At 52.4% G+C, this 10,300-nt stretch overlaps 1 protein-coding gene across 2 annotated transcripts; it reads left to right on the top strand.

Annotated features, from left to right (window-relative positions):
• Positions 1–7,715: 7,715 nt before the first annotated feature.
• AVPR2 (arginine vasopressin receptor 2) lies at positions 7,716–10,174 on the top strand. 2 transcript variants are annotated; one of them, XM_070785191.1, is made up of 4 exons: positions 7,716–7,830; positions 8,347–8,398; positions 8,682–9,563; positions 9,723–10,174. In XM_070785191.1, exons 2-4 carry the CDS (start codon positions 8,374–8,376, stop codon positions 9,926–9,928), a joined length of 1,113 nt encoding a protein of 370 aa, XP_070641292.1. In that variant the 5' UTR covers positions 7,716–7,830; positions 8,347–8,373; the 3' UTR covers positions 9,929–10,174. The 2 variants fall into 2 exon arrangements, with proteins under 2 accessions (XP_070641292.1, XP_070641291.1); XM_070785190.1 differs by lacking the exons at positions 7,716–7,830; positions 8,347–8,398 and having other exon boundaries at positions 8,473–9,563.
• Positions 10,175–10,300: the final 126 nt, after the last annotated feature.

Genomic DNA, 10,300 nt, shown 5'->3' on the forward strand with positions numbered 1-10,300 from the left:
TTAGCAAATCGTATCTAGCAATATGTAAAAAGATAATACATCATGACCAAATAAGGAGACAGTTTGCTTCGACAGCTGAAAATCAGTCAGTGTAATTGACCATATTAACAAGGCAACAATAAAAAAAAAAGAAAATCACGTGATCATTTCAATAGCTGCAAGAAAATATTTGATAAAATTCCACACCCACTCATGATAAAAACTTTCAGTAAACTAGGAATAGAGGAAAAGTGCCTCAGCATGATAAAGGGTGTCTATGAAAAACCCACAGTTACTGTCATATTTAATGGTGACAGATTGCTTTTCCCTTATGATCAGGAACAAGGCAAGGCTGTTTGCTCTTATCACTTTCACCCTTTGCTGCACTGGAGGCCCTAGCAAGTGCAGTAAGGCACGAAAAGGGAATAAAAGGCATACAGATCAGAAAAAAAAAAGAGTAAGAGTGTCTTGATTCAGAAAGAACATGAATGCCTATGTAAGAAAAAGTTCTAAGAAATCTGCAAAAACCAGTAGAACCAATAAGTGTTTAGCAAAGTTGCAGGATAAACAGTCAATATCCAACAATCATTAGTATTTTTATAAACTAACAGCAATCAGAAATTGAAGTTTAAAACTACCATTTACAAAACATAAAAAATGTGAACACTTAGGGATAACTTAACGTATGTGTAAAACCTGTATATCAAAAACGACAAAATATTGCTGAGAGAAATTAAAGAAACTTAAATAAATGGAAAGAAACACCACATTCTTGGGTTGAAAGACTTGTTACTGTTACGATGCCAATTCTCCCCAGATTTATCTACAGATTCAATGTAATAGCAATTAAAATCCTGGCAGGCTTTTTTTTATTTTTTTGGAGAAACAGACAAGCTGATTTTAAAATTTACATGGAAATGCAAATTACCTAGACTAGCCAAAAGGATTTTGAGAAAGAACAAATTTACAAGATTTATGCTATCTGATTTCAAGACTTACAGTAGGGAATTTTCTGGCAGTCCAGGGGTTAGGACTCTGAGCTTTTACCACAGAAGGCATGGGTTCGATCCTTTATGAGGGAAGTAAGATCCCCACAAGCTGTGCGGTATGATCCAAAAAAATAAATTACTATCACTCTAGAGTAGTCAAGATAGTGTAGCCTTGGGTTTCCCTAGTGGCTCAGTGGTAGAGTCTGCCTGCCAATGCAGGAGACACATGTTCGATCCCTGGTCCAGGAGGATCATGCTTGTCTAGGAGCATCTAAACACTTCTGCCATATCTGTTGAGCCTGTGGTCTATAGCCCAGGCCTGCAACTACTGAAGCCCTCGCACCCTAGAGCCCGTGCTCCCCAACTAGAGAAATGACCACGATGAGAAGACTATGCACAGCAACTGGAAAGTAGCCCTCGTTCTCTGCAACTAGAAAATAGCCCAAGCAGCACCCAAACCCAGCACAGCCACACAATAAATAAAGACATACATAATTTTTGTTTTTAAATAGGCAGTGTAGCCAGCCTTGGTATAAGGTATAAGGATAGGCTTAGAAATCAAAGGAACAGAATTGCGAGTCCGGAAAAAATAAGACCTACACGCATACGATCAATTTTCAGGAAAGGTGCAAGGTAATTCAAGACGAAAAGGACAGTCTTCTGAACCACTGGTTCTAGCACAAATCTGTATCCACACAGAAAACAAGGAACCCAGACTTTTACCTCATACTATGCACAAGATTTAACTTGAAATGAATTGTAGACCTAACTCTAGGAGCTAGAAATATACACCTAGAAGAAATCATAGAATATCTCTGGGACAGTGAATTATTCAAAGACTTTTTGAAGAGGACACAAAAAAACACAAACCATGATAGAAAAAAATATATAAAATTAGACTTTGTCAAACTTAGAAAACCATTTGCCACAGGGCAGGAGAAACTATTTGCAAAACCTTTCTGTTGGAGGACTTGTAACCAAAATACACACAAAATGGAAAGAAAATGAGAGAGAAAACTTTTAAAAAAGTGCCAAAGATTGGACCAAAGAATTCTATATTCTGTATTCTTCACCAAAGAATATAGACAACTGGCAAGTAAGTATATGAAAAGATTCTCACCATCATCAGTCAAAAGAAAATGCAAAATAAAACCTGGATAAAATACCGCTGAAATGGTTAAAATTGAAAGAGGCTAAAGAAAAATGACAGACCAATCATAGCAAGAGCTGGTGAAGATGGAGAGCAAATGAAACTGTGCTTGTGGGAATGCAAAACGATCCGGGGTGTGTAGAAAACAATCTGCTGGTTTCTTATCAAATGAAACCTATTTCTCACAGGAGCTGGCTGTCCCAGGGCTAAGGCTGCCCGCTAGAGAAGCTAAAGCATGGAAAGGCTTGCACTCAAGGGCTCAGAGTCACCTTATTTATGAAAGCCCCGAACTGGAAACGACCTGTCTATCAACTGTTAATGGAATAAGCTGCCTGTGGTCCATCTGGACAATAGAATGCTTCTTAGTAAGAAAGAAGAACAAAGTCCTGATACAAACAGCCATAGAGATGAACTCAAAGGCATCCTGTTGAGTGAAAAAAGCCAGACATGAAATATTGCACATGTTTGCATTGTACATGTAGACAGTTCTAGGGAAGACACAGATATAGGGATAGGAAAATGCCAAGCTCTAGGTAGGGGAAGGAGACTGCAAAGAGCCATGAGGAAGCTTTCTGCAGTGATGCAACAGTTCCATATCATAATTATAGTGGTGCTTACACAACTGTATTGGACTTCCCTTGTGGCTCAGCTGGTAAAGAATCTGCCCACAATGTGGGAGACCTGGGTTAGGAAGATCCCCTGGAGAAGGGAAAGGCTATCCACTCCAGTATTCTGGCCTGGAGAATTCCACGGATGAGTTCATGCAGTTGCAAAGAGTCGGACACGTCTGAGCAACTTTCACTTTCACTTTCACTTACACGACTGTATTATGTGTCAGATCTCGTGAAACAAGTCATGAATTTTACTGTATGCTAATCATCCTTCAATAGAGTTGATTTTACAGAGTCATTCCTGGGGAATTCCCTGGCCATCAAGCGGGTAGGACTCGGTGCTTTCAATGTCGAGGGTGCAGGTTCAATCCCTGGTCAGGGAACTAAGATCCCACCAGCAGAGGTGAGACCAAAATGATTATTTAATTAATTTAAAAAATGTGTATTTATTTATGTATTTATGGCTGTGCTGGGTCTTCATTGTTGCACAGGCTTTTCCCTAGTTGGGGTGCACAGGCTTCTCATCATGGTGGCTTTTCTTGTTGCAGAGCACAGGTTTTAGAACACGGGATCACTAGTTGTGGCGCACAGTCTTAAGTGCTCTAAGGCATGTGGGATTTTCCCGGACCAGGGATGGAACGTGTGTCTCCTGAATGGGCAGGTGAATTCTTTACCCCTGAGCCACCAGGGAAGACTTCATGACTTAATGTTTGAAAACTCATCCAGGACCCGGAGAGAGCTCGGAGCCTGCAGGGCTCCTAAGCCATCAAGTGCCATTGCCCGGCCTCCCCGCAGTGGGCAAACGGGGCTTGTCTCACTTTCAAGATCCCTGCTCACTTTCATTCAGACCTCAGGCGAGTGGTCACCCTATCTTTCCATTGTCCCAGCACACACTTGCCCAAAAGCACATGTGCATGTTTGGATTCAGGGCATCTGTGTCCTCAGCCTGCCTCCTGGCCCTGCTTGGTCCCTGTCATACTGGTTCACTCACTGGGACATCACGCATTCCTTCCACCACCAGGCAGGAGCTGCGGTCTGCAACACCTGCTCCTGGGGGGATGCCCAGTTACAGGCCCTCTCTCCATGTCTGATGTGGACAAAGAATGTCACCTGCACCTCTGCATCTTGCCACACACAGAAAAGTACTGGATGCAGTCACTTGAGTTGTCTAGCTTTCTTTAGCCGACACTAATCTTTTGATGTTCCCATGACCTGGTTTTAGTTGCAAAAACTCCTATACATCCTGGCTCCTCCCTTACCTGTTGGAGACCGTCCCTCAGAGCTTTCTGAGAGGCTGGTCTGCTGCGATGCAGTCCTCCAAAAGTCTGCCGAATAAAACATACTTCACTTTTGAGGTGTGCGTTCTTTCCAATTGACCTGAGATATGGCCTCCCCTCGGCTTGGCTCGTGTCTTTCCTTCCCTCACGGTACCTGTCTCCCCTCCCAACCTTGGGAACCTCTGCTCCCCTGGTTTTTCTCCAGGCTTTTTGTCACTCTTTCCTTGTGTCCTGGACTGGCTCCTCTTTCTTGCTCATGCCTAAAATAGCCTTCCAGGGTCTTCCCCAAGGCCTGAGAAATGCCTTTGGTCTCCATTCCTGCTGGGCTCCAAAATCACTGCACATGGTAACTGCAGCCATGAAATGAAAAGACGCTTGTACCTTGGAAGAAAAGCTATGACCAACCTAGACAGCACATTAAAAAGCAGAGACATCACTTTACCAGCAAAGGCGTATCTAGCCAAAGCTATGGTTTTTCCAATTGTCATGTATGGAAGTAAGAGTTGGACCATAAAAAAAGCTGAGTGCCAAAGAATGGATGCTTTTGAACTGTGGTGTTGGGGAAGACTCTTGACAGTCCCCTTGACTGCAAGGAGATCCAACCAGTCAATCCTAAAGGAAGTCAGTTCTGAATATTCATTAGAAGGACTGATACAGAAGCTCCAATACTTTGGCCACCTGATGCGAAGAGTCAACTCTGGAAAAGACCCTGATGCTGGGAAAGGTTGAAGGCAGGAGGAGACGGGGAGGACAGAGGATGAGATGGTTGGATGGCATCACTGACTCGATGGACATGAGTTTAAGCAGGGTCCGGGAATTGGTGATGGACAGGGAGGCCTGGCATGCTGCAGTCCATGGGGTCGCAAAGAGTTGGACATGAGTGAGCAACTGAAAAACAACCACCATCACCTGTTGCCTGCCTGCACACCACTTGGCACAGGACTGCACTTCCCAGAATCTGGGTCCTGCCCCTCCTGACCTCCTCTCTGACCTCTGCCCTGGCACCCAGTACCTGGGGAACAGCCTTCTGTGGCCTTCTGCTCGGACACTGGGCCAGGGGAGCTCAGGGCATGCTCCTTGGCCACACATAGAACCTTTCTGCAAATGCAGTCCTGGGCAGGGCAGAGGGGGCTGTGCTGGGGAAGGGGCTTGAGGGGGTGGGGAGAGTGTCTGTTCAGCTCTGCCCCATGCCTGAGGCCACCTGAGGCTAATCAGCATAGCTCCATGGCTAAGTCTTTCTTGGTGGCTGGGGCAGGGCCCTCCTGGGGTGTCTCTCTCTCATAGGTCTCTGCTGCAGGCAGCAGGACTCAGCCCAGGCTCTCAAGGGGCTGGGGGAGGCCAGAGTCTCTCTCCAGGCATAGCCACTGGCCTCAGGGTCTGTCTGTCCCTTCCAGAGGTCCCCAGCACTTGCTTCCCTTTACACCCTGGCCTTGGTGTAGACACAAATTCCTCCCCTTGCTTCTTGGAACCCAGAGAAAGCCGCAGGGAGGGGCCTTCCCTGTGACTTTCCCTGGACTCTTGACAACAGGAAACAAGGAACACAGGGAGCAGAGATGGTTCCCGGCCCTGCGCCAGCTTGCCGCCAGAATCCAGCCCTGTGGGGCCCCGTTTGGGTCTGGGCAGAGAACCCTATAAGGAGGTGATGGGGTTGGCACTTCATCACCAGCCGGCTCAGGTCTCTGCCCATCCTAGATCCAGGGCTCAACTTTCAGTCACTGGATTCCAATTTTACAGAGGGGCAAGCTGAGTCACAGAGAGCTGGTCACAGCCTTCCAGAGTCACGCAGTGGGGGAGTGGCAAAGCAGGTATCTCAGATTCCCAGGCCGATGGGGGAGTCTGGGGACTGGGGTCCTATGAGGCACACAGGGACACAAGGCAAGAAGAAAGACACACTGAGTGGTAGTGTGTTGTTTCAGTCACTAAGTCGTGTCCGACTCTGTGACCCCGGGGACTGCAGCACACCAGGCTCCTCTACCCTCCACTGTCTCCTGGGATTTGCTCAAACTCATGTCCATTGAGTCAGTGTGATGTGATGTGATGTGAGTTTTTCCCAGTGGCTTACAGTTTTCCTTTGAAAAATCTGTTCTATAATCTTACCTGGGAACTCCACTTTCTACCTTTTTAGTAGATCCAGATGGCAGCTGAAAAGTTCTTTCTATGCTTCTGGGTTAATAACACTCATGTGGTTACAGGCAGAAAGTGAGGATGCTCTTGTTGTTAGGAGGTATGGCTGATGTGTTCAGACATGCGGAGCTGGTATTCTACAACCGACTCCCAAATAGAAAAAACCATTATAAATACCCATGTGTATTGCGGGGGTGTGGGGTGGAGCATGTGTACAAGCAGTGTGTGAGCGTACTGTGTGCTGTATGAATACTGAACATGATGCGAGTGTGATATGCTGTGTGTGGGTGTGTGGTGTGGGTGTGTGCTGTGTGTGGGCGTGTGCTGCTGTGTAATGTGTGTGTTGTGTGCTGTGTGTGGGTGCATGGTGTGGGTGTGCGGTGTGGGTATGTAGTGTGTATGTGTGTGGGTGTGGTTTGTGTGGTGTGTGGTATGTGTGGGTGTGTGCTGTGTGTCCTGTGTGCTGTGTGTGGGTGCGTGGTGTGGGTATGTGGTGTGGATGTGTGTGGGTATGGTTTGTGTGGTATGTGTGTGTGTGGTGTGTGTGTGTGTGTGGTGTGTGGGTATGTGCTGTGTACTGTGTGCAGTGTGTGTGCTGTGTGGGTGTGTGGTGTTTGTGGCATGTGGTGTGTGCTGTGTGTGGTGCGTAAGGTCAGGTGGACCCCCGTCCTAATGTCTCCCTACTGGTGCTGCCAGAGTCCGGCCAGGAGGAGGCCTGGCCTGGGCTATACCCGGGCCTGTTCTGGGAGAGGTGGTTTTGGTCTCTAACCTCGCAGGTCAACAGGGAAGATGAACAAACAGGAAGACAGGGCCAATGTCAGCCTGGAGTCAGGCTCCGTGCGGTGTGTAGGCCGCTTCCTGGGGCTGGGCTGGGCCAGCCTGGACTGAGGGAGGTCAGGCACAAGAGGGCTGTCGAGGGGGGGAAATAATGGGCTGGAGGGGAGGGGGTTCTGGAGGCTGAGGAAGCGCAAGGAGGGGGAGATGGGATGTGGGGTACAGAGACAGACAGGTAGCTGTGAAGGGGGGTGGGGTGTCCGGCCTCCCCCAGAGCCTCAGGGGAGGGAGCTGGCAGGACCTCACTCCACCACCTTCTCACCCATCATCTCCGGCCCTCATCTCCGGGAGGCCTAATTGAGGATGGGAGGGGCCTTCACTGGCTGGGGACAAGCCCTCCCTCTGCCTAGTAGGAGCCTCGGGTGCTCGGGTGCTCGGAGAGGAGCCAGAGGAGCCTGTCCCGGCAAAGGGGAGTCAGGCTTTGCCACGAGAAAGCTGTGTGGCACTGAGCCAGTGCGTCTCTGGTCGCAGCTACCCCACTTTGAAAATAAGACACAGTGAACTCGGGGATGGCCCAGAGCTCCGCAGACCCGACATTGTCATAAGGTGGTGTTGGGGGAGCATTGGGGGATAGCGAGGCCCAGCTCAGGAGGGCTCAGGCCTTCTCAGGGGCAGCCTGGGGCCCCAGGGACGGACCTGAGATGGCTTGGGCAGGCCAGGAAGGGAAGCAGAGGAGGCCAGGAGCCTACTTCCCGGTACCAGAGGCCAGGAGGCTCGCGGAGGTGGGGGAGGAAGTCCCCTCCTGAGCTGGTCACTCCCAGAGGACTGGCTGGGGCGGGGCCGCCCATGGAAAGCTGATCTGAGCTCTGGGGCCACCTTTACGCCTGCTGCCGCCCCGCTGCCCAGGAGCCCGGGAGTCCAGCCAGGTAAGGGGGACGTAGCAGCCCTCCTACCCTGCCCCCAGCCCTCCAACGGTTCCCTCTCTGGGCCTCTGTCAGGGCAGGAGGTGGGGGGGGTTCTGTATGTCTGCCTTGCTTCTCATGGGCTGCCTGGATGGGTCTTAGGCTGAGTTCGTCCATCTGTCTGATGACCCCTGGTGCCATCTTTCCCGGCCCGGTCGTGGGCGCCAAGGTCCGTGTCTGCCTCAGTGGCCAGACCTCACCAACGTCGATTAGGCTAAGACGTACCCCCCAGGGCCCAGACATGAGAATGAACACACACACACACAGTCAAACACACACAGTCTCACACACACACACACAGTCTCTCTCATACACACACGAGTCACACACACAGTCTCACAGACACACACACAGAGTCACAGGCACAGGCCCCCACCCCACCACCCCGGCCAAGGCTCTAAGGACCCTTATCCAGAGACTCTGTGCAGCACGGCTGGCCCCTTGGGTGGGAGGCTGAGCTCACAACCTCGTCTCCCCCAGGCGCTCAGGACTCCTGCATGCCCTGCCATGTTCATGGCATCCACCACCTCAGGTAAGTTTCCTGTCCCTCGGTGCCCCCAACTCAGCCCGCCTCCCTCACTGGAAAGAGCCGGCCCTCTGGTTCACCTGGGCCTGGGGCTGCCCTTTCCTCCCCACCACATGAGGTTTGAGGTGGTTGCGGGGGTGGGGGGTGTTGGACGACATGTGTTGTGCTGGAAGGCCAGGAACCGGGAGGGAGGAGGCTGGAGGGAAACAGAGGGCCCAGGTTGACAGTGGCCTGGTGCCCGGGCAGAATAGACTCACTGACTTGGCCCTCTGCCCCCACCTCTGCCCAGCTGTGCCCTGGCACCTCTCTCAACCTACCCCAGCAGGCAACGGCAGTGAAGGGGAGCTGTTGACTGCCCGGGACCCGCTGCTAGCCCAGGCAGAGCTGGCCCTGCTCTCCACCGTCTTCGTGGCCGTGGCCCTGAGCAACGGCCTGGTTTTGGGGGCCCTGGTGCGGCGGGGCCGGCGGGGCCGCTGGGCACCGATGCACGTCTTCATCGGCCACCTGTGCCTGGCTGACCTGGCTGTAGCTCTGTTCCAAGTGCTGCCCCAGCTGGCCTGGGACGCCACTGACCGCTTCCGTGGGCCCGATGCCCTGTGCCGGGCAGTCAAGTACCTGCAGATGGTGGGCATGTATGCCTCCTCCTACATGATCCTGGCCATGACGCTGGACCGCCACCGTGCCATCTGCCGCCCCATGCTGGCACACCGCCATGGGGGTGGCACTCATTGGAACCGGCCGGTGCTGCTGGCCTGGGCCTTCTCGCTGCTCTTCAGCCTGCCCCAGCTCTTCATCTTTGCCCAGCGTGACGTGGATGGTAGCGGGGTCCTTGACTGCTGGGCCCGCTTTGCCGAGCCCTGGGGCCTCCGCGCCTATGTCACCTGGATTGCCCTGATGGTGTTTGTGGCTCCTGCCCTGGGTATTGCTGCCTGTCAGGTGCTCATCTTCCGGGAGATTCATGCCAGCCTGGGGCCGGGACCAGTGCCGAGGGCCGGCGGGCCCCGCCGAGGGTGCCGGCCGGGCAGCCCTGCCGAGGGAGCCCGGGTGTCGGCGGCCGTGGCCAAGACTGTGAAGATGACGCTGGTGATCGTCATAGTGTACGTGCTGTGCTGGGCGCCCTTCTTCCTTGTGCAGCTGTGGGCCGCGTGGGACCCGGAGGCACCACGGGAAGGTGCGTGGCGATGGCTGGGGCTGCGGGGCCCACCCAATCCTGGTGCATGTGCACCTTCATCCCCCTCCACCCCCCCAACGCAGCCAGCATGGCCTTCGAGCCTAGGTACGCTGACCTCGAGGCCCCCTCAGCCCCAGCCCCGATTCCCGCCCCACACAGGGCCTCCCTTCGTGTTGCTCATGCTGCTGGCCAGCCTCAACAGCTGTACCAACCCCTGGATCTACGCCTCCTTCAGCAGCAGCATCTCCTCCGAGCTGCGAAGCCTGCTCTGCTGCACTTGGAGGCGCGCCCCGCCCAGCCCGGGGCCCCAAGAAGAGTCATGCGCCACAGCCAGCTCCTTCTTGGCCAAGGACACCCCCTCCTGAGAAATCGGGGTGGCAGCGGGGGTAGGGGTGGGGGTGGGCGCTACTTTCCTTCTAGAGGCTCCATGGAACTCAGCTGACCGCCTACAAACTGGCTCCACGGGGGCCCGGCCGAGACATGCAGCCAGCCAGTGGAAGTCCTGGGGGCCCAGGGGGCAAAAAAAGGCGGTTGGGCCAGGGGCCATCCTTGCCCCCACCCCGTCTTGTCCCCCTTGGCCTTTCCTTCTGACCTTGCCTCATAAAAACTCCGGCTCGTTTTCCACCTGGTGAGTCTCTTTGGATACTGGGGTACTGGAGAAAGGAACACATTTTCAATAGGTTTCCCATATTTTTCTATATTTGCTTCTTTTTGTCCCCCTTTTCTACAAGGATGGT

This window comes from Bos indicus, chromosome X (assembly GCF_029378745.1).
Source record: "Bos indicus isolate NIAB-ARS_2022 breed Sahiwal x Tharparkar chromosome X, NIAB-ARS_B.indTharparkar_mat_pri_1.0, whole genome shotgun sequence".
NCBI classification, from domain to species: Eukaryota; Metazoa; Chordata; class Mammalia; order Artiodactyla; family Bovidae; genus Bos; species Bos indicus.

Bases quoted from the DNA above. Each gene is read 5' to 3' on its own strand.
- AVPR2 (XM_070785190.1), top strand. From the start codon at position 8,549: ATGTGTTGTGCTGGAAGGCCAGGAACCGGGAGGGAGGAGGCTGGAGGG. The intron at 9,564-9,722 runs GTGCGTGGCGAT...CGCCCCACACAG, and splicing joins CCCGGAGGCACCACGGGAAG to GGCCTCCCTTCGTGTTGCTC.